The sequence below is a fragment of the Malus domestica genome, chromosome 01 (assembly GCF_042453785.1).
Source record: "Malus domestica chromosome 01, GDT2T_hap1".
NCBI classification, from domain to species: domain Eukaryota; kingdom Viridiplantae; phylum Streptophyta; class Magnoliopsida; order Rosales; family Rosaceae; genus Malus; species Malus domestica.
In genome coordinates, this window is record NC_091661.1 from 3,160,912 (window position 1) to 3,185,517 (window position 24,606).

At 35.2% G+C, this 24,606-nt stretch overlaps 1 protein-coding gene and 1 long non-coding RNA gene across 2 annotated transcripts; both read right to left on the reverse strand.

Annotated features, from left to right (window-relative positions):
• Positions 1 to 906: 906 nt before the first annotated feature.
• LOC114823371 (uncharacterized) lies at positions 907 to 1,647 on the reverse strand. The gene is made up of 2 exons (XR_003771453.2): positions 1,280 to 1,647; positions 907 to 1,160 (listed from the first exon to the last, which is right to left on the reverse strand). It is a non-coding gene; the product is annotated as an uncharacterized lncRNA (long non-coding RNA).
• A 4,452-nt stretch (positions 1,648 to 6,099) lies between these two features.
• Positions 6,100 to 20,287, reverse strand: LOC103422046 (serine/threonine-protein phosphatase PP2A-2 catalytic subunit-like). The gene is made up of 15 exons (XM_070822335.1): positions 19,877 to 20,287; positions 19,511 to 19,603; positions 19,325 to 19,384; positions 18,997 to 19,071; positions 18,540 to 18,601; positions 16,295 to 16,351; positions 16,080 to 16,163; positions 14,203 to 14,274; positions 14,022 to 14,070; positions 13,592 to 13,937; positions 13,235 to 13,301; positions 12,835 to 13,022; positions 10,285 to 10,343; positions 7,518 to 7,587; positions 6,100 to 6,167 (listed from the first exon to the last, which is right to left on the reverse strand). The coding sequence occupies exons 3-9, from the start codon at positions 19,347 to 19,349 to the stop codon at positions 14,038 to 14,040; spliced, it is 408 nt and encodes a 135-aa protein (XP_070678436.1). The 5' UTR covers positions 19,350 to 19,384; positions 19,511 to 19,603; positions 19,877 to 20,287; the 3' UTR covers positions 6,100 to 6,167; positions 7,518 to 7,587; positions 10,285 to 10,343; positions 12,835 to 13,022; positions 13,235 to 13,301; positions 13,592 to 13,937; positions 14,022 to 14,037.
• Between the last annotated feature and the right edge of the window lie 4,319 nt (positions 20,288 to 24,606).

Sequence of the window (24,606 nt, forward strand, 5' to 3'; positions counted from 1 at the left end):
TACAGGAGACAAAAGTGTAATGTCCACAATGGTCAATTGATCCGAAACAATTTTAATACTTGTTTCTGTCAACTGACATAGTTGCCTAAACAAAGCCTCGACAATCTTTAGTTCTCGTAGAACCCCTCCCTCCTCAAATGGAAACCTCAACATTTGTATTGCCCTTAAAGCTCTCAAAGCACAGCTTATATACTCATTAATAGCCAAATCAGACTTAAATTGTTCCATAAGGTCCAAGGTGAGAAAATTAGGCATTCTGTCCTTAATTCTTCTTTTTGGCATTCCATCAAACATCTTCATTGCATTACTTTGTAAACTGGAAAACAGAACCCAAGGCTGATCTCCAACAAGAGAGACAACATCAGAATTGTGAATATCCTTATTGCTCTGTCGGGATGAGCGACCCGTGTACAACAGTTTCCACTTCGCACGCCGTTGCCGAAAATGGAAGAATGGCTTAAGACCATGAACTTGTCGGCCCCATTTGTGACGAACACCAGCATCATCTCTACTTGTGTAGTAAGACTTGACCTGATGGTGCAGGATCTCCCAGGGCCACTGTTTCGGCGCCCCGTCGTCGTTGAAGTGCAATGGGCATGCGTGCGCCCATGTGCGTTGGAGAAGTTGGCTCTTGTGCTTGTGATGAACGTATCGACGACAATGATGGAGTAGCAGAGAACGACGGAATCAGGGGATTCAGGCATCGTCGTTGGCTAAAGCTCACAAACGGAGCCTTCCTCTTCATCCTCACATGGGAAACCACTGCAAGTTCCGTTTTAAGCGACGTTTTCGGAGATGTGCGGCAAATTCCTCTGACCTTGTTGAAGACATCATTTCCTGTTGCAGGAGCTGTGTGAACTGTCTAATCGAGATTATGGATGGGCAAATGCCCATTGGTTATAACCATGGAAGAAAATGCCGATAATATCGGCGTAATATCGCCGATATTATCGGTTTTTCGGGTGATGGATATTCTAAGTGGTATCCGAATGGTTTTCGGCCAAATATCGCGATATTATCGATAATATCGATAATATCGCGATATTTTGGAAATATCGGCGAAATTTTTTTGAGTTTGGTGCAATCGGACTCCGAGGCGACGTCGGAGAAGAACGCCGGAGACGGTGTGCCTATTCCCGGGCCGATTTCGTCCTAAAAACCTTGCAAAAACACGAATTTTAACATCAATTTCACATATAAACTTCAGATTTCACGCATGCATAAACGATTCAACATATGTGAAGTCGGTTTAGGGTTTAGGGTTTCAATGGAATCTCACCTGACGAAGACGAAGACGAACCAGATGACTGAACGTGATCCTTGCTCAGCGGCGCACCGCCAGAGACGACTGAGCCAACTCCGACTTCGCCAGAGCCACGATCAACGGCGAAGGGAGAAGAGAGATCGAGAGATCTCTGTGTGTGTGTGTGTGTTTGGGAGAAGAGAGATCGGAGATCTCTCTTTGTATGTGGGTGTTTGGGAGAAGAGAGATCGGAGAAGGGAGAAGAGAGATCGGAGAATGGAGAAGAGAGATCTCCGATCTCTGTGTGTGTGTGTGTGTGTTTGGGAGAAGAGAGATCTCCGATCTCTGTAGATGGAGGGTGTGTGCGTGTGTGTGTGTGTGGAATGAGGGAGAAGTGTGTGTGTGTTATCCGAGAGAAAGAAAAAAATACATTGAGGGTGTGTGTGTGTGTGTGTGTTTGTGGCACACGGTTTGACACATGGTTTTGTATAAAACCATGGTTTTGTGTGTGTGTGTGTTCACGTGTATGGTTATGTGTGTGTGTGTGTGTATGGTTATGTGTGTGTGTGTGTTATCCGAGAGAGTTTTGGCACATGGTTTTGTATAAAACCATGATTTTGTGTGTGTGTGTGTGTGTGTGTGTATGGTTATGTGTGTGTGTGTGTTATCCGAGAGAAAAAGAAAAAAACTTTGAGGATGTGTGTGTGTGGCACACAGTTTTGTATGAAAGAATTGGAAGTGACTTTGCTCAGAAGAACCAAATATTCTGTCAGAGAAGAACCAAAAAATCTGCTTACTTTATCTTCTTCTCCACGTGAAGACCAAATTTTGTCAGAGAAGAACCAAAAATGCAATGTATAAAGTGTAAAATATTGTACTAATTCATTATATATAAATGATTATGGTGTGTTTAGACTTCTTTCATTAATTACTACATATTTTCTACACTCACAATGTTTGTCAGCTCGCTATATAATCAACTTGATAATGTTAAATCCATCATGCAATGCATTTCCTTCCAATTTTTTGTGATAAACTAATAGATAATTGACTAAATAAACATCCTGCAAAGTTTCAATAAAAATTTCCAAGTTTTTCTTACAATTTCCGTGGTTTCCATGTAATTTTTATCGATATCGATATTATCCCGATATTTCCATCGATATTTCCGTGTTTTCGGACTACCGATATTTCCGATATTACCGATATTTTCTTCCTTGGTTATAACCATCCGCCCATTTAAATTTCACAGTTACAATTATAGGTAACTGTTTAGATAAATAAACGGTTATGGGTATAACCGTTTATCCACGAAATTTAAATAGACAGTTATGGGTATTATCTGCGGTTATAAACGGTTAACCATTTACACAAATCATGTTCCCTATCAAACAAAACTTAGATCAATGCTATTGACTATAGTGCATGACTAGTAATAAGCCCGCGCGATGCCCCGGGAGTTGAATGCACCAGCCTTAATTACATGAATAAGACATATTTAATCCGAAAAACATTCAACATAATCATGAACGAACAAAAAAGATAGATCTAGGAAATTATAAAAAGCATTGTAACCGTAGATCCAATAAATTATAAAAATCCATCCAATCAAGAGACTAATAGTTGTGGGAAGGTGGGTATGCAACCAAGAATCTTAAGATATACTTGACTTGCAATTCCATTATAATTTCACACAAAAAAAAAAGGATCAAATTGCAGGGTTGACTTAACGGGTTAGGTTGAACCCGACCCAAACCCAATAAACCCGATCCGTTTACAGGTCTAATTGCAGGGTTGACTTGTAAAGAGTGAATGAAGTCCTGAAAACACAAAGAATAAAAAGCCTCTGTTTCAATTAACTAAAAAAAAGCAAACCATAAACAAAGTGAGATATCTGGTAACCAAAAAATGAATCTTGGAAAATAGACATAAACAAACTTCAATCAAAATTACTTTAATACATTTGGATATCAAGGAAAATTAAATTTATTCAATTTCGATATAAAAAAAATAATTAATGCAGGAACAACATTTGTGCCTCAATGACGTGAGAAGTACTCAAAACAAACATTGTTTTCTTTAAGTCTTTAGTCTATCTCTGCAAATCGCAATAACTCATATCCATTGAGAATCAAATTAACTAATTAACTTACTAACCCGTCCTGTAAATTTCACATCTATGCTCTAAACAGATTTTGTAACTAATATCCCAAAAAAGTGGCAAAAGGGAAGGAAAAAAACTTTTGTATGGTACCCTGCAGTGTTATTTGTGTAACCAAAGTCAAGCGCTGAAACGCCAGCAACCTCATTGTATTCTTGGAAATCTATTGTAGATTTTATGGCTCCAAAAGAAAATATATCCTTCAGCATTAATACCATTTAGACTGAAGTATTTTTTTCCAAGTGAATACACATGCAAAGTATCAAAAAGAGAGAAAGGAGAAAAAATTATCAAAATAAGAATTACAAACCTGTCCTATAATATAAACAAAAGGCAATTACAGAAAAATAGCTGGAAAACACAACATAAGTAGAAGAGAAAACAGACAATCAGCATAATCTAAAATTACTTAAACAATTAATCCACATTGAAAAGCATAATTTACAAATCCAAACCAGATTACATCATCCAATAGATTTTTTTTATACATTTGTTATTGTGCCTTTAAATTGATTTCAGCAAAACTTGTTTCTTTTTCCACAGTTTGTGAAGCTCAAAATTTTCAAAAACCTACAATCATTACACAACGTTGTCACATCATAAGTGTAGAAGAAATCACCGCTACCAAAATTTATAAAGACCAAAACAGTTAGCACCCAAAAATAACATTGATTAGCAAAGACCAATTTGCCAACAAAAGTTTAATAGGAGATACCCAAAAAATTTCCTTAGTTTTTACGATTCTTAAAAATATGACCTAAGTTTAACCAAGACTCAAATTTTATTCAAGGATCGTGTTAAGTTAAGCAGCAAATTATAAATTCACTAATCTTGTTCTTAATTATAGTAATTTAGAAATCAACAGATACAAAAAAAAAGTCACAAAGCTTTATAAAAACTCATGAAAAAGAGAAGTTTTAAACAGAACACCTGCACATGACCCTATAATTTGGCTAATTTACAAACGCTCAACGTGCTTAGCAGATGTCAAACTTTTCAGTAGTATATAATTTGAAACTAATAAAACCATCTCTAACTTATCAGAAATATTTAAACTGAAATGAATTGATATTTTTTTCTATACACTGATAAATCAAGGTTTGCTACAGAAAAGGAATCTATAATTTAAGCTTCAAAATGCATTATAACATCAATTAATCCAAAGAGAGCAAGTTGACGATAACAATTTGATTAGCTTTGGAAATCTCTTTGCTTTATCACTTCAAGATACTAAATTTTTCAAGCCGTCATCTCTCTCTCTAAAACGCCTTTTTTTTCTAGCAACTGGCCTAGAAAAGACTAAAACCCAAATGCATGGGGTAGAATTTCACCCAAAATATTGGGAAAACTAAATAAACAAATAAAATTAAAAGATAAGTGCATGAAAAATCAAATCTTTCACTCCTATAAAATGAAAGCAATTTTTTTTGTTGTTGATGAGTCTAAAATCCCATCCTCATAATACTCAAAGGTAAAAGAAATATAGCAAAAAGATAAGATGTAACTACGGTCCCTGATGGTGCGCAACTAAAGAAAGAAAGACAGCGCTCATAAAGAGAGAAAGACAGAGACAGAGAGAGAAGAGAAAGATGATATGTCTCCATATGGTATTCTGGAGCCAAAAGAAAAGCTGCAAACGGAAATAAGCTAGAAGGAATCAATTTAAGATTACTGACCCAGGTAGGTAAGCTGTGAAGGTAAAAGAGGCCCAAGAAGCTCATATGAATGAAAGGATTTTGCTTGCTGCACACATAAACCTGTAAACTCGAGTAAACCCAACGTCAATCAGACCATAGGCAGAAAATAAGTCTCGCGCGTTGCAGCGAGACCCACTGTTTCAAGCGTAACTGCATGAATAAGACACATTTAACCTAAATAAGTTCAACACAATCATGAATGAACAGAGACACAGGAGTGAATGAGGTCGATAAGAAGCGGTTTTGCTTTTATACACACTTAACCTGAATAAATTCAACACAATTACGAACAAACAAAGGGATACATGAGCGAATGAGGCCAGTAAGAAGCGGTTTTGCTTTTATATACATTTAAGTGAGTTGGCATATAAACACATTGCACAATGAGTGGGAAGAAATTGTACGTGTTTGATTAGGAAGAGATGGTTTTCAAAAAATAACATTTAGTTCACACATATAATATGTGTCCTGCAGTGTAAGCAGCTAGTTCAACAGGTAATTTAAAACAAAAGTGTTGAAGACTTGTTCAAGTAGCTAATTTTGGAACCACAACTGTTCAAAGGCAAAAAACCAGGTCTGTTCCATATGAAACTGAAGAAACAGAAGCAAGCTGGAGTTTACACATATTTTTCTCCTGCAATTAAGACGGCAAAATATATGCTCTGCAACCTACATACCTCACTTAGCAGTTAGCAAAACACAGAAAAAGTGGTGTTTGAGCAGGCAAGTCGTCAACCATAGATGTTCAAACAAAAAAATATGCAGCATGGTGTGCAGCATTCGATCACGGAGACCATGGGGTTCACTTTTTCTGGGACCGGACATCTTCGACAGTATAGCAAAAAACATAAATCATAAATGTAACAAAGGCAGCCATTATGGACGCTAAACGAATAACATAAGGAGATCAAACCAAACAATCAATCATAAAATCATAAAGTTGTGGTGCCTCAAACAGAAAGAATGGGAAAAGAATGCATTTAAGTTCAAGTGACATACCAAAGTGTTTATTCAAAATGCAGCAGCAAGAGCAGATTACAATGCTGTAATGAGAGTCCAATCTAAACTACAAAAAATGAGTGAGATTCAGAGTGAGAATTCAAACCGCTAACAAACAGATTCAATAAACTAACTAAAACTATAACGCTCCAATTGTATAGTTAAGACAGTTTTCACACTTATTAAACCATGAGGGTCAAGTTTGATTGAAATACATAAGAAGATAATGTTTGTATAAGGGATCCCTGAACCAAATATTATATGGAAAAAAGTCCAACTTGACCAAAGGATGTTTATTCTAATTTTGGCACTTGATTCCATTGGAACGACATATATAGAAATTAAACAGAAAGTCAGATACCTATAACTAATGGAAATAACAGAGTAATTAAAAAAACTGCAGGAGCCCATTTATAGATTGGAGCAGCTCATTAGAAGATACTCCAACCTGTTTATTTTGCTTTACAAACAGAGAGAGCATATCACATAATAGCGTTCAACCAAACGGACCGTTAACAGCATAAAGACACTATTTTTAATGTACATATCCCGACTATATCTTTCAAAGCACCAGCACCAAGTTGCAGACCTATATACTGTATGGCCATACCAAAAGCTTGGCCAGACCCCAATCCAATTACCATACCACTTTTAATGTATGTATCCACATACAAACTCAAATATGAATCTTCCTTCCATTAGTTCCTTCCTACATATAACAATCATACAAACTATCAAAGCAAGAAAGAAGGCAAGCTTCATTCTTCTCTATAAACCATAAGCTCACTCACCTAATGACTCCCTCTTTCCAGTAAATTAGCAAAAATCCCAACAACTATAATTTTTATACAAAAATACTTCAAGAGCCTCGTCTGTCCACTTGCTATGCTCAAATTGATTTTGGTGCCCTTCTCTCATTACAAAGTCAACTGGGGTTTTTCTTGAAGTATTTAGTTCGAATTATTTTTCTTTGAAGTGTAACATTGTCAATGACTTATATGTGAAAACGCCACCCTTTCTTCAACCTTCATCTTATATGGTTCTTTTCCACCAAGCAATTTTTTCAAACATCATTCCTCCACCAAGTTGCTAAGAAACCAAGTGCAGCAAAAAGAATTATGATGAAAACCAACCAAAATTAAATTAAGCCTGAAGATCCAATTACTTGAGCATTTATTCAGCAAACAGAAATCTCCTCACAAAGAAAATATAAACTATATAAACAAATCAAATTCAGATACAGATATACAGTGTGGTAGGTTGCTTGGAAAAGAGCAGAGTCATGAGTAGGGACAACAAACTCATATAAAAAATACGATGCAAAAACCATCCCAAACCAGCAAGAATAAAGCCAAAAAAAAAAAAAAAAAGTCTCAACAGCAAACAAAAGGAAGGGAAAAAAAAACACATAATATACCTTTTTTAACACAGCAGCTTGAAAAAACCCCAACCAAAAATGACAAACTCTGAAAGGCACCATTTCCTAACTGAAAGAAAGAAAAAAAAACGTATCAAGCATCCACAACAATGAATCGAGCAAACACAGAAAACTCAATTAAAACAGCATTTAGAAGCACTATAAACCCAAATCACAAAAAACATCATCTTGATCAACTGTTTGTTTGTGATAACTATCTTTTTTTGAAGCACTCACTAATCGGTCCTTGGTTGTAGACCAAGAAAGACACGATGGGAGCGCACAATTAGAAGCTCTAGGCAAACTTGAATTCAGGAGACAGTTTCTGATATTAAATCACGCTGAAGGGTATGCGAAAGTTGGAGTGGCTTATTTGGTTCTACTTCTAAATTGCCTCAATTAAACTGTTTACTTGCTTTTAGGTGTCTTTACTTATGAATCAATTTTTGTAGAATGAGTTAGAAGATGTTCTAGCACCAAAGACCATTAGAAGTTGGAAAGATATGCCGATGCAGCGGTTTGAGAACATAGTTTGGGAAACTTTGGGTAGGAAATATGCTCGCAAGGAAAACCGACAATGGGTGAGCATAACTCTCAAAGCTGGTTTATGTTTAAATTAGTGAATCACCATAATCTTTGCTGGTTGGTTTTCACTCATGGCCTACTTTTTATTCAAGTTCTTGTAAAGAAAATTGGTCTTTTATCATGCTCTTTTCTAAATTTTAAAAAGGATCGTAATTTTGTAAATAAATTCAAATCCCAAATTGAAATTGCAGTGTAACCAAGCCACAGTTTATCACATGGTTTTTTATCCTAGCCATAATTAGACTAATGTGTTTTATACCTAGAGACTAATGTGCTTTTTCACATGCTTTTTTCTCTCAAAATTTATAGAAATATGAAAATGATCATCACAAATTTCAAAACCTGCATTAACCAAAATTAAAAGGAAATGGACACCATGAGTGCTTGCAAGATGAGAGAAGGGAAACAAAAAGGAAATGGTGCATTTGAACAGAATGATGATAATTTAAAACTTTAATTATGAAAATGCTTAATTTTCATGTGTTAAATGAATGTGGATATCTTAAACCTTTAATTAACCGGAATGACCAGGATCTTTTAAAACTTGTTAAAAAAATACCATAAATTCTAACAAACTTAGATAACTATGTTGGCTTTAAAAATGCAATTACAAAACTCAAAGAAATGAGAACAGTCAAACTAAATTAGGTATTCTCCTCAACACCATCGGCACATCTTTGACTTTCAAGAAAAATAAGCAATGCTATATATAATTGTGTTCCCATGTCTCCATTTTTCCTTTTCCAATAAATATGAAACCAAACCTATCAACCATTTATTCAACTCAGTGCACCAACTTGTTATATAACTAAAGCTCCAAATGATATAAGGTCTAAAAATGGTATCTTGAGTTGAATATCAGAGTGCGGAACAAACAAGACTACAAAATAATAGGAATTTTATTGAACAAATTGAGAATGCCAAGACGGCTACAAAAACCCTAGAGACTACATTGTGACTGACTTGATTATTCTATAGAGTTACAAAGTACCATATATATAGAAAACTAACCTAACCCTAATAGGCAAGGAAACGAAACCCTAATACTAACGGGCTAAGCCCAAAATACCAAACATTAAAATAAATCTAAATAATAATATTTTCCAACATCCCCCGTCAAACTCATGGCGGTACACGACATGGGTTTGCCAAAGTAGATGTGGATGCAAGACTCCAGATTCCAATGCCAATGCCGATGCCGATTGATGTCGATACCGATGCTGATGCCGATGCCAATGCCGATGCCAATTTCCGAACAAACAAACAAAAAATCCAACCAAATTTTTTATTTTTTATTTGCCTTTGCCTGCATGAGCCTAAACCTCAAACAATTTTTTCAAAAACTTTTTCCTCTTTTTTCTCTTGTTTTTTCCTTTTCTTTGCTTTGCTTTTCCTTTCTTTTTTTTACATGGGGTGTTCTCCTGATCACGTAAAACAATGCAGCAATTCCATTCCAAATTGCAGACCGAGTTGGTGCGGATACAGTGCGACTGCTGAAGGGTGCAGAAAACGGATAGGGTGCTGATGAGATTGTGCGGTGCATATGCAGGTGGTGTCGATGCTGGTGGGAGATGCAGATTCAACGTGCGTATTCAGATGGCGATAGACAAATGAATATCAAACAAGCAGATTAAATCCCGAAAGATCAAACCTGCTCTGATACCAAGTTGAATATCAGAGTGCGGAACAAACAAGACTACAAAATAATAGGAATTTTATTGAACAAATTGAGAATGCCAAGACGGCTACAAAAACCCTAGAGACTACATTGTGACTGACTTGATTATTCTATAGAGTTACAAAGTACCATATATATAGAAAACTAACCTAACCCTAATAGGCAAGGAAACGAAACCCTAATACTAACGGGCTAAGCCCAAAATACCAAACATTAAAATAAATCTAAATAATAATATTTTCTAACATCTTGCACCAACAATAGGACATTAATTAGTCATGACTTGTGCTTATGCATACAATGCCTTACTTGACTCAATAGGAACAGATAGATGCTCATGTCTTTCTTGGTACAGATACTCATATTGTGCTTAATTAGTATCACACATCATGATATTAAAGTTCTAATCATGTTAGACCTATGCCATGTAGCATATGCATTCAACTCAATACCCTAACATTACAGGCCAAATTAAATGATATTATCAAAAAGTTGAGACTTTACCAAAGCAGCAAGGCAGCGGTTGTAAAATTCACAGTGAAAAGCTTTCACTTTGTTTCGATCTGCAAAATACCAAAAAGACATTCACAATCGAGGAAAGAAAACACATTTCATTAAAGAATGCACTTCAACCATTATCATATTGTCAACTAAACGAAACGTATAAAACTATACACATTTACACAGCCAAACTCTATACTTTTTATCAGCGAAAAAAACAACAATTTACCTAACAATAAACATAAAATTACATATTCAAATTGATTCGACAATTTTTAAAGATTAAAAAACTAAACCAACAGACATTTTTTTGAATATCAAACTCATTGTGTCTTCTGAATTTGCTTGTATACATAAGCTACCAACGCAATCACTCTGCTACCACATGTGGTAAGCTATTAATAGCAGAGGAAAAAAAATTACAGAACAAACTCACAACCAAAATAAGTTACGATATTTAGCAAATTTTATGTATCAGTACTAAAATTTTCAACATAAATGGCAAGTGCCTTCGCCCATGAGCGGTAGGTCTCGGGTTCGAGACTTGGGAGCAGCCTCTCCATAAATGGGGGTAAGGCTAGCCGACATTCACCTCTCCCAGACCCTGCGTAAAGCGGGAGCCTTGTGCACTGGGTACGACCTTTTTAGTACTAAAATTTTCAACAGGAAACCAAACTGCATCTTCTGTGAATGTTCATTGCTTACTAAAAAGATAATATAGTGGTTTGAAAAATTTAAAACCCACTCACACGACATCAGAAATTCAAACCAATTTCTACCATATATGATGACCTTCTTTCATTGAGACCATCAGCATGTACTCAATTCTACGCTATTTAACAGAAAAGCTCAAATGCACGTTAAAAAATCAAGGGTCCAGAAAACCTCCAAAATGATAAACACAAAATTATGTCCATATCATATAACGTAGTAAGGAAAGAAGCAATGCAAAACAGTCTCTAAGAACCAAGATAGCATCCAAAGGCACACTTCAACAGTCTCCAGAATTTTGTTCCAAGTATATAGTCTATCTTTTATTTTCAAAATGAAACATCTTCACGTACCAAGTAAATGATAACATAAAGTATCATTTTCAATTGACAGAATTTTTTAATCGAACCTATATATGTATATGTGCACGTAGAAAAATCAACTATTTCCCTAGTACTAACAAAATTAGTAGTGTACATATGTAATATATATATATATATATATATATATATATATATATATATATATATATAACTACACTTTTGGATTTGGAGGAGGAAGCAACCATATCCTGAATATATCCAAGGCTAATGAAAGGCTTGACTTGTTTGTCAGTCAGTTATTTGCTCAAATTTCTCATTATATGTACTTGAACCTGGACCCATGCACTTGTACTCTTCGCAGGCCACATTGCTGCAATTTCAAATTATATTATTAACTCTCAAAACTAATTATATGAAAATGCTTAATCATGTTTTAAATGACATAATCTGCTAACTTGTTACATTCAGGGTGGTTATCGTTACATTCAGGGTGGTTATCGTCGCTCCAGCCGGCAGGGTTAACCACCTTGGTCATGTTGGTGTAGGCATACACCATATGGGGTCTGCCTCTCCAAGCCCTGCCCAAATTTATGTCACTGCCTGCCCCATTAATTATATGTTACATTGTTAGTCACCAAGCATCAAAAGTTCTAAACCATGACTTGTAGACAAACAAAAAGATTAACTACACATATCTTAGTTAATCCACCCAAACTGTGTTTTGAGAGGGGGAAGGAGAACAATCATGTAGAATTTACAGTTTATATGGTGAGACTTGCATAATCCACTCGATCATTGTCGTTTGTATACATTCTTCATAAATTATATGAAAATTATGGGGAAAACAAAGAACATGCATACATCTATATATGTATGGCTTAACACCTGAGTGTAAATACACTAAATATTAACATTTAGAAAATGAACCCTGTTCGCGAAACATAGACAAATCATCGAGCTTCCCAAAATACTTGTTTCGAGGGACACAGAGATTGTCTTCTCATCTTCCATGCAAACCTGCCCCAAAAACCACTATACTCCATGCTAATGAAAATTTCAAGGACCAACAAAGAATGTTGGAATTTCTTGAACCAAAAACAACTAATATTGATCTTAATGGAAATTCAGAACTCCAATCAGATTATAGGATTTTGAAAAATAGTCAATACCATCTGAAACGAAATTCCACACTTCTAAAAAAATTATGAAACAATCTTGTTTGAGTTCCATGAATATTCCTAGTATCCAAATAGCATGTAAATTTTCCTAGCATCCAAATAATTGGTCAAAAGCTCAAAAGTCCAAACAAACAATTAAAACCAAATCCTCAAATGTTTGGCTGGAATGAAGAGATTTAGGGGGGATTGAAATTCGAAAAGAAAATTTTACATCCAATCCACCCATTACAACCCCTGGCATGAAACTAAATCCCACACCTGCTCAAAAGACACAAAGCAGAAAATTACTCAATTTCACAATCCAAATCAGAAAATAAAACCTCACCGTTTCTCTCACTCACCTCTTCATCCCGCATATCTTCTCCTCATATTATGATAAAAGACCTCTCTTCAAGTTTGGCCTCAGATAGTTGGTCCATCTCAGGCTGAAACTTTTCCAGACCTTAATAATCCTGCAATTCAGACAAACCTACTACAACCATAATTAGTTTTTCCAGACCTTAATAATCCTGCAATTCAGACCAACCCACTACAACCATAATCAGTGAACTGTTTACATTAAAACATATGAAATTACAGCCCATTTGGTACAAGATTAAGATTTCATTGTTTTAATAGAAACACCGAAAAATGAACATTTCACAACGAAGAACTAATTTCTCATTATTTAAAAATTAGTCATCTAATTTCATAAATAAAATTAAGAAAAAAAAACCCCAAAAGAATGCAAAAAATTGGAACCTTTGGATGAGCAAGTAGAAGACATCGCCCTCATTCCACATATTTCCACTGTGCTACAAATTCACTACTAAATAGCAAAAAATTCAAGTTTGTTAGTCATAAAATATCTCAAAAATTAACTCCTAAAAGTAATAAGAAAAGAAAAAGCATGAAAACTGACAGGGAAGAAAAGTTAAATTGATTACTGTTTGTTAGTCATTTGAAATATCCAAGTCGCAAATTCTAATTCTCTATAACCGATGAGCCATATTGAGCTCATTTGTGCACTCGATACAACCTATTGAGCTCATTTGAAATATCCAAGTTGCATATCCCCCCCCCTACTCCACAGAGCCCATATATAAAGTGACAATTTACCTTCGGAGTCTCAAGAACACGGCCCTTGACCTGAGTCAAGTCCTTATTTATAGAAATTCCACATGTAGCAAGCACAAGATCATTATCATACTGGTATTTTTTCATAGCTTGCAATAGTAAATCAAATGAGCAAGAAGAATTATTGCAACATGTGGTAAAGAAACTAAACCTTTCATGACCTGCAAAGCTATATCAGTCACAGTTCTTATTCTTTCCTGAGCCTTCTGCCTTGATTTTTCAACTAAGGATGCCCTCTGCTTTGAAGATAATGCTTTCGTATACCGTTGAAGCGAAACTAATGAACAAAGCTAAAACACCAAGAGAAACCCCATGGGGAAGCACAAATCTGATATCAGACAGAGGAGTTCCAAAAAGATAAGACTAAGAGTCTGAGAAAGAATGATATGATAATCAAAAGGAACTGGCATACCTCCAGAGGCAGATAGTTAGGCCTTTTGGGCTTGCCATTGATCAAAACCCTAAATAATGAACCCAAATCATTGCACAGAGTTTCCAAAATACCTTTATCTTAGTGCCAGAAGGAGAACCCTAAAATTATAGCTTAACTAATTGAAAGATAAGAAGTAGAAATAAAAATACTCAATACTTACAGTCATTGTTTCAACTGAATAATAGCCACGGTCCACATAATCTCCCATAAACAAATAGTTTGTATCTGGGCACTGCAAAAAAATTGCAACAGGAAATTAATGTTATTTTTGGAAAGTGAAACATCCAACAGAACAAACCAGAAAACTACAAAATAAGAAAAAGAAAACATCACCAATAAGTAGCAACCAAGGAAAAAAATATCGGTAATATCGGAAATATCGGTAGTCCGAAAACATGGAAATATCGATGGAAATATCGGGATAATATCGATATCGATAAAAATTACATGGAAACCACGGAAATTGTAAGAAAAACTTGGAAATTTTTATTGAAAATTTGCAGGATGTTTATTTAGTCAATTATCTATTAGTTTATCACAAAAAATTGGAAGGAAATGCATTGCATGATGGATTTAACATTATCAAGTTGATTATATAGCGAGCTGACAAACATTGTGAGTGTAGAAAATATGTAGTAATTAATGAAAGAAGTCTAAACACACCATAATCATTTATATATAATGAATTAGTACAATATTTTACACTTTATACATTGCATGGTAAGATACATGAGTGACTTAGTACCACATAGAGTTCGTATGAGGTTCAAAATTTTCACCTTGGTGTTTTTTAAAATATAGAAATTTATCCTAGATAATAAATATTAGTTTGCAAGCCTTGCAGACATCTTAACGACCATATAAATATTACAGGCTGAATATGTAATCACAAACACATCTGTAGCGAGTTGGATAAAGCCCAGGTGCGTCGTTGACAAAGGGAGAGTTCGAATATAATCTGCTTGCTTAGTAAAAAAAAACAAAATATTATCTAAATAATTTATAATTTATATAACATTTATATATATATAAAATATATCCTAAACTTTTAAAAATATAAATGGATGGCCTTCATCAGATACAGAAAAGCAACTTCATCAGATTGGAATGGATTATGGGGGAGTGGAATGGGTATTATAATATATTATTGTGGGTAGTGGTATGTATATAATATTAGTTTCAAGAAAAGCAAAAGACAGAGATGGGTTTCAGTTTCACTTTCTTTCAGAGATGGGTTTCACTGTTTCAGAGATGGGTCTTGTGATGTCCTCGGGGAATCAGAGACGGGTTTTAGTTTCAGTTTCAGAGATGGGTTTCGATTTCACAGTTTCAATATTAACAAAGTGAAAACGAAAGCTCACCAGTCACCACTCACCAGGAATTGCAAACAGAGACGAAGGAGACGACGGAGCAGTTGTAGACGAAGAAGATGGAGACGACGGCGCAGTTGCAGATGGCGACGACGGCGCAGTTGCAGATGGCTACGACGGAACGGTTGCAGATGACGGTCTGATTCGTGAAAGTCTCCCAACCCAAGCAAAGTGATTTCTGAGGTTCTAGATGTAAATCCGATTTTTTTTTTCTTCTGATTATCCTCCAATTTTAGAGTGATTTCAGTTAGCTAACTTCGATCAATCACGATTCTGTGCGGATTTATTGTGAATATTTTTTATTTTTCTTCTGATTATCCTCCTATTTCCTATTTTAGTTTCGAACGTATCCGAAAAGTAGGATACTTGTTCCGTTTGGTTGCAGGTTTCGTTCTTGCTCGGAGTTATTCCGATTCTCCGGCGAGGTTGTGAGTGTCGAGAAACCAAAATATAGCGATATTATCGAAAATATCACGATATTATCGATAATATCGAGATATTTTGACGAAAACCATTCGGATATCTATTTAAATATCCATTACGCGAAAAATCGATAATATCGGCGATATATCGCCGATATTATCGATATTTTCTTCCTTGGTAGCAACCAATTAACAACCTTGAAGAACACATACGATAAATTAAATAGCCCAAATCAGAACAATGCCTTTCCTCCAATGCGGAAAAGCTCCGCCAGATCATGGAATTGTCCATGAATATCACCACAGATAGTTAAAGGGCTTTTTACAGGCTGCAACACATAAAACCCAAAATGGTTATTCATTTACCTCATGACATGCCCAAATCTTTATAGGTCCAAAACCTGTACGAAACAATACAAAGAAAGACATGAAACAGAAACTTGCAACTATAAAGGCCCACCTGGACATTGCTTTCTTCCATTAATATTTCCTTGGCCTTCTCGCACAACACCCTTACCTATATTAAACAAACAAATTAAGATGAAAATTATTTACATCATTGAATGAAAAAGAAACTCCGAAGAAACCATATTAAAAAAAAGGTCTTTTAACAAACATTAAATTGAACATGCTTGCATTTCAATAACAGATTTCCGTTTTCTTGCTCATTAGCGCTTTCAAAAAGTAAATATTTTGGTCCTATTCCGTATAACATTGTATAGGCTGGTGTACCATAGAGCATAGCCAATGTTCTGAAATCCAAGAAGCACCATAGCAACTCAGTTTTGAAGCTAACACTCTTATAAAGTATGCTATCATCCTAGCATACCCACACAACCCTCCATCCATCCCCAAGAATTATTGATATGCTTATATGCACTATAAAGCATATACACAGCATGCACATTATTTGGCAAATCAAAAGTTGTATAGAGTTTCCTCCAACAATGGAACGTAAACTAAGATGGTTTCACATTACTGTTTTCAGTACTGTCCAGATAAGGGAAAATTCAAGGTATCTCCTTAACAATGTATTACAATGTTTACATTTAGCCAAAACCAGACTCAAATACTGTACTCCACGAAGTCTCTGTTAATCATAACTCTGCAGAGGTCTATAAATCTGTTGAAAGATTCGGTTTTTATGGCCATGGACTCAGACACCCAAAATTCGTTTTTCCTGTTTCACAAATCCCGAAGGCGGAAACCTGCAGTGTCACAGAAAATGGGATCTGACCCACATTGCCAATACCCAACCCGAACAGCAGAACACATCATTAGAACCACCAAGTTCATGCATTTCTTTAGAATTTTTAACCCAGTGGTAAATCCAATAGAAGGTCGAAAACCCACATCAGTGGTACATTCAATTTAAAAGTTGAGAAATTTAAAAGTTGAGAAATCTAACCCACTTATCTATTGTATTAAACCTTAAAGACACCTCCACCTTCTAACTTAAAAGCTTAGTCAACATACAACCTCCTAATATAAACACTTGCTTATAAATATAACTTATAAATAGTTTTGACATTAAACAAAAGAAAATGCTTAGGAAAATCAAATTTAACAGAGGTCCATTCCTGTAGCAGGGATCACTCACATAGGCCAAATGTATACCATATCCCAAATCCCACCTAAAAAGACACCAAAAAATTGGAATGATTTTATTCTAAACAAAAGGCCAAATGTTAAGCATTAACTAATGAGAATTAAAATTTATATAAACTCAAGAATTCAAAGTTTCAAATGTGACGACTAAAGATGTGATTTAGAGTCTAGACAGAACCAGATGTTAGTATCGGCTCTATTGTACCAGATTACTCTCTCAGTCTAAAACCCAATCAAGTGCCAACTCAGCCCAACTTCCCATTTGAAGCTGTTTCCAATTGATTATCCACCATAAAATGTTTTAATTCATTGCTGACACGCTGCAAACAAATCGGGATTTAGTTGATTGTTTGCTAGTGCTTTGGTGAATTGGAAGACACAATCATTCTACTTTAGTCTACTGGCTTAATAAATTATTGATTGATTACAATCAGACAAATTGGAAAACACAATCATTCTACTTTAGTCTAGTAAAGTATTAGCTAGTGCTCTGGTAAAGCTTGTATTGTGTTGACCAATAAGAAACGCCAATTACAACAAAAAACTCATGACCTTAAGGCAATAGCTCTCATGTGGATTAAATAATTAGAACCAAAAATTAATATATTTTATTTTCAAACATTTTTCTCATAACTGAAATGATGAAAGCGGTGCGCACATCTCTATCTTTCAGTATATTCAGCTTAACTACCTTCAAGTTTAAAATGAGATTGTGAATGCATGAACCTTTATAATCTGTATAAATTTGTTATTAAGCATTTACTGATAGCCAGGTAGTAGGTATCAATCCAGTTTCCTGTTGTGTGATAGAACCTTAACTCTTCGGTTGAATTAACATGCATACTGCTGCCAGAATGCATTACTAAGTGCATATTAACCCAGTCAAATCAATTAGGATATCAAGAAAGATGACAACAAAATAAAACATGGCCACTCTCATACAATGATAAAGATGAATTTAAACGATTCAATCCTACTACAAATGAAAATCCCTAGAGAGGAATTTCAGCACAGATTTGCATATGCATTGAAAATGAAGATTTCAGAAGATGAAACATAAAAGGATTGAAAATTCTCGAAAAAGAAAAAGGACTTACAGTGACAGACGGCGGAGAACAGAGATGGACAGTGTAGGACAGTGTAGGAAAAGTTTTCGTAGCTGGGTGAAAACAAAAGCAACCACTAATACAATCAAGTAAAATAAATGCAAACCAAGAACATGTAGAACTATATAACTAAAGAATGCAAAACATTATAGCAGAAAATCAATTACATAAAACTTTTCTTTAACCACTCTTTAAATGCAGAAAACTTAAATTAAAACTAAGAAACAGGTACGCATAAGCACATTACTTACACCCCAACCACTAATTAAGTGCAATTTGACACTAATCCACTACTGCTTACAGTCCCATATCTAACAATATTTACACATACATATATATATATATATATATATATATATATATATATATATATGTACAGAAACATGAAGATTTCAGAAAATGAAACATAAAATGATTGAAAAATCTCGAAAAAGAAAAAGGGACTTACAGTAACGGACGACGGAGAACAGAGATGGACAGTGTAGGCAAAGTTTTGGTAGCTGGGTGAAAACAAAAGCAACCACTAACACAATCAAGTAAAATAAATGCAAACCAAGAACATGTAGAATTATAACAATAAATTTAATTTGACAGATAATTTTCTTGCTGAAAAACTTTGATCTGCAAAACCAAATAACATTTTTCAACAAAAAAAAAGAACTAATTTAACAAAAGAAAATACAGTATACGAAAAACCGCTATTCAATGTAGCTTCATTCAGAATACAGGAAGTCCATTCAAAACGACCAAAAGGATAAAAATATAGAAGAACCAACCTTTTTGAAAGATCACTGGTTCCATCGTACGTTCAATAACTTTAGCATGAACCAAATTATCTGAAATAAAAACAAAGTCCATTAACTAAATCAGAAGAAAACCAATACAGATTAACAGAGAAAAACACATTCACACACATGCATAATACAATACATACATATACAATATATAATTAAATGACATACCTTGATGGCCTGTGGATCTGCGACCTTGTTTTGAGAAGAAGAGCAAAAGGAAACAGTTCTAATGATGAGGCAGTACAAACTTATGAGTGGGAACTGAAATTTGAAAAACGTAAATTTCAAACCATTTATAAGTCCCAAATCACAAAAGCCCCAAATTTAAACAAATTAAAGCCACCCGGATGTATAACCCGAAGAACTCACCGGAAAGCCCTAGCTTTTCTGCCTAAAAAATTCCTTTAAATCAAATCGAAAAATTGAAGATGGTTACCTGAATTCAATAAAAAATAAAATATAATGAATCAGAAAAATTGAAAAACCTAAAAATATACGAAACGATCCCAAATTTTGGAATTGCTTTAAACCAACCTGCCATGAAATTGGGTCCACTGCGCTCGCCATTTCCCACTTCGGAGGGAGGGCAGGCGCTTTTCACGTTTGTTTTGATCTTCCCTCTGTGCAAGCCCATACTCACCAACTCCCTCAATCAACTCTCTATCTCTCCCTTCTCTGTCCGTGAATCCCTGTGCATCGATAATCTGAAAACCCAGTTCGATTTTTCATTGCTCGGATGGAGAAAATTGAGGAATGAAAGCATACCCAAACCAAAAGGTCAGACCTCCATACTTTTCTCATCATCAATAATCTCAAACTCACCCAAAAGGTCAGAGATTTCCAAAACCAAAAGGAAATTAAGAGAGAGAAACGGAGGAGAGAGAGAGAGAGATCGGAGTACCCCCATACTTTTCTCTGACTGTCCCCCCTCTCCCACTCATGAAATTGAGGATTTGCAGCAATGGCACTGAGATCCCCACTCCTCCCTCTCCCTCTCTCTCGCTCTGTCTCTCTCTCTATCGGAGGCATGGCCTGCCATCCCCGAAACCTGCACTGAATGACAGCAAACCCAAACCCACCCCAATCCGTCTCAAATGCACAAGACAAAATTACCCTCCTAACTTTTAATAACTACGTTCCAACCCAGTCCCAAATCCCACGGTTTTGTTGTAAATAAAGCAAAATCGAGGGGGGAGGAATTGACCTCAAAAGACAAAATCACCCTCTGAATTTTTGAGAATTACCCCCCAACCCAGCCACATTCGGCTGGCATTGTTGTAAATAAAGCAAAATCAAAACAAACGTGAATAGTGCCTGCCCTCCCCCTACTTTAGAATAGATAATTTCTATAGCTAATATAATATAGTTTTCCTTAACCACTTTAAATTTTATGGTCCATTATGAAGGGATTATTTTGTAAAACATGTTCATTTGAGCAACATCATATAGCATGCAATTAACAATTAAAAGGCGGAATCATGCTTGTATGTACTCAAAAACAAAACATGACCATGAAATTCAAAGCCTAGTAGATTGGTGAACCAATAATCAACTCAAAAATAAGTGAGTTGAAATTAATACCTTTGTAGATTCCTCTTTGCATAAGCAAAGGCTAATCACCCAAAGAGATAGGGCCTTCATTCCTTGCTTCTTAGATCCATGGATTTGGATGGAAGAATAGGTTCTCCAAGTTCCCAAAATTGAGAACCTCTAAGTCTCTACACCAAGGAGAGATTGGATGATGAATGAGTGACCTTGGAGGATTAGATGACTAGCTAATCACCTCCAAGGTGTTGGCCTCTTTAGAGAGAAAATGGAGAGACAATTCTCACCCATTTTCCCCAAAAATAAACCCTTATTTCACTTAATGAATATTTGGCTATAAAGTCATTTATATAGTCACTTCTTTAAGTGACTTAAATAACCAAAACCCTAATTCATTCCTTATGGCCGGCCATTTAGGGATTTTTGGGCTTTTGGGCTTTAATGAATCTTTATTCATTAAATTGTCATACAACTTAAGTTAATGGGCTTGACGTTCGAAGCCCATTGGGCCTTAAGGTCCAAAACTATCCCGTGGTCTTTAACGAACTTATTCGTTTGATTAATTAACATATTAATTAATCCTTGCCATAAATAATTAAACCATTCAATTAATCTTACTCATTTCATTTATTTCGTCCATCTCTACCTTACACGGTGTACGATCCATTAGGTTCCTTTTAGCGAGGTAGTGGGCGATTAAAACCATTTTACATCGATTGTGAATTGAAACTATTTTCAATTCTCCCTTTAGTGATTACACACGTTTAGGGCTTCCACAAACCATGAGTGACACCTAGCCGTATGTCATGGTTACCCAAGCTAATCAGAAGAGGTGGAGAACCTATTCAGTCTGGGATTACAAATGCAATACGGTCCTTCTCTAATCTAATACTCTTGACCACATTGTTTGGTTTGATAGTTTATTTTCTCATGTCTACTATCCAATGTGTGTCTTGTGCTTATATGATTACCTTGAATGTGATTAGGAACGCATTCCCAAATCTCATTCATACTCTGGCCAGAGATTCAAATCATATCAGAGAGTATTCTCCCTCAAACGGTTTGAAGGTTAGAGATCCCTTGTTGCGCATTCACTTGTCTCCATAGCTAAGCGGCTTGACCCCAACGATGCCGTGGACACCCTCCTGGTGGGATGACTTTGACATAATCAAAGATCAAGGTCTTAACCACAAGACAACTATGATGCCTCAGGTCAAAGGACTACTTTGCATTATCCCAACCATGAGTTCTCATGTGACATGGAATATGAGAACTCTTCGTTGATCGCGTTCAGTGAACTCATTCTCTATTGAGCACCTACCGTACTTGTCTTGATGTCACACACACCAATGATTCGAGACTAATCACTCTCCCTGAGAGAAGACATAGTACGTACTGATCTTAACGGACTGTCAACGCCCAATTGGCAATCCTATGATCAGGAACGTTTAGGATGTGTCTACGAAAGAATGGTCTCATGAATCTAACTTCATTAGATTACATTCTCCCAATCACATATTCCTTGGACTTTATCGTTTAAGCATATAACATTTATATGAGACGGCTCAAACAATAATGTATGCCCTTTATATGTAAAACTAGATTAGTTTAACATGTGAAATGTCCGTAAAGTATCATCACATGATTGGCTTTAGGGCACATTTCCAACAATCTCCCACTTGCACTAGAGCCAATCAGCTTGATCATTAATGATGATATCTCTTCTGTAGTCATTTCATAAATGGCTGAATAGTAGGCCTAGACAGTGGATATCTATATGTGTTATCCACAGAAGCAACCTTGAGAATAACGACGTCACCATTATACATGATTCTCAATCATGTGGTTCAGTCTCTCATTTGTGTTCGGATCTTGATGAGACCTTGATTCCCAGGCTTGAGCTATCGCCCCATTAGTGTCATACACTTTCTGGTTGGAACCGAATAGAGAGTTCATAAATGAACTTTCCCATCCAAACAACATTGTTGTAAACTTCTATATGGCAATATATCTTGCATTCATAATGGAACACACTAAAGTCATTACTTTAATGTTTCCATCCAAATATCTCTTTAGTCATAATAAAGAGATATCCGTTTATCTCTTCATTCATAATGAAGAAACATCCAATGATGGATTAGATTCATAATCTAATACATTTACGCTTCCATTACGTTACTCTAATTCTTCCTCAATCTTTGAGGAATTTATCCTTTAGTATTTCTCAAATACTTAAGGACTAACTTGACAGTTGCCATGGTTCTGATCCTGGGCTTGCACTGATATCGTCTTGTACCGTTCTAGGTACAACTCATATCAATGTTTTTCATACAATATGAAATACATAAATCACCTTTCTGCGTATGCATAAAGGATTCTATTTACGCATTATTTCTTTGGGAGTCAAAGGGGCACGTTCCCTTTGAGAAGGGCAACTTACTAGTCTCACTAGAATCGTCCTTCTATTGAAGTTTATCATCATATGAGAAACTTCCTAGCATCCATTGTCTATTATTAGGGATTGATATAATCCAATTATATCATGAAATATATCATTATAGATTTCAATCCCATGTATATAGACTATATCTCCCATATACATTCTATCTTCATATAATGTATTAAAGTCATAACTTTAACGAAGACGTATTCTTTTCATTTCCAAAATTAATATATCATATATATATTTAAATTTTAGGAACATGATTAACTCCCACTAATCTTTTGTAAAACTAGTAAACAAAAGATTCATTTACATCTTTATGAGAAATCAAACGATTTGATCATTTTCTCATAAAATGCAAATAGCTCCCACTAACTTGCTAAAATCCATGATGGATGGATCTCTACAACTTACATGTCTTGTGATTTATAGTTTTACACATATATTATCAAGACTATCTTAATAATGGTTTCGGAAACCCATATTATGTCAAAACATTGAATCACCATTTAGTTGTAGCTAGCAATCTTCGAATTAATTGAAACTAAGACTACGTCAAAAATGGTTCCTTTAAAATCAACCATTCTATTTGATTGTAGTCACCTTAAGCTACCAATTAGCTTTGAAGGTTTCATTATTTCGAGTCAAATGGTACTTTACCATTTCCTTGAGTATACATCATATATACACTCAATGTAGTCATAAAGTTCAAAAAACCATTCAACTGAGACGGTTTATAAATCCTTATCGACTACCTTGGAGCTTGAGGTATAGGAACTAGGTTGTTATATTTGTTGATTACTTTCTTGTCTCTCAAAGAACCCATTCTTCGAGTTCTATCTTTCGTTCATTTGCTTTTAGGCAAATCACATTGTAGAATTACAATGAACTACCCAACAAAACAACATTTGTTAGTTGGTTTATAGAAGCGATATCCAAAAGTTATTTTAAGGATATCCTACAAGATTGTTATCAAACAAATATTGTTTGTTAGCACACAACCCCAAATCTTTAACATGCTTAAGATTTGTCTTTCTTTCCAACTACATCTTATGGAGTCATGAAAATATTGGAAGATCTTCTCATTGACAATCATATTGTTTTAGAAGTATATATCCTATATATGGGTAATAGATAACATCTAACGAACTAAATCTTATTCGAGTTCGATCTTCTCCTAATGGAGAAATATATTATCTTATGATGCTATTTTCCTTGATATCTTTCAAGGAAACTTATCTAAATTGTTACCTTTCCTTGGATCAAATCTAAGGAG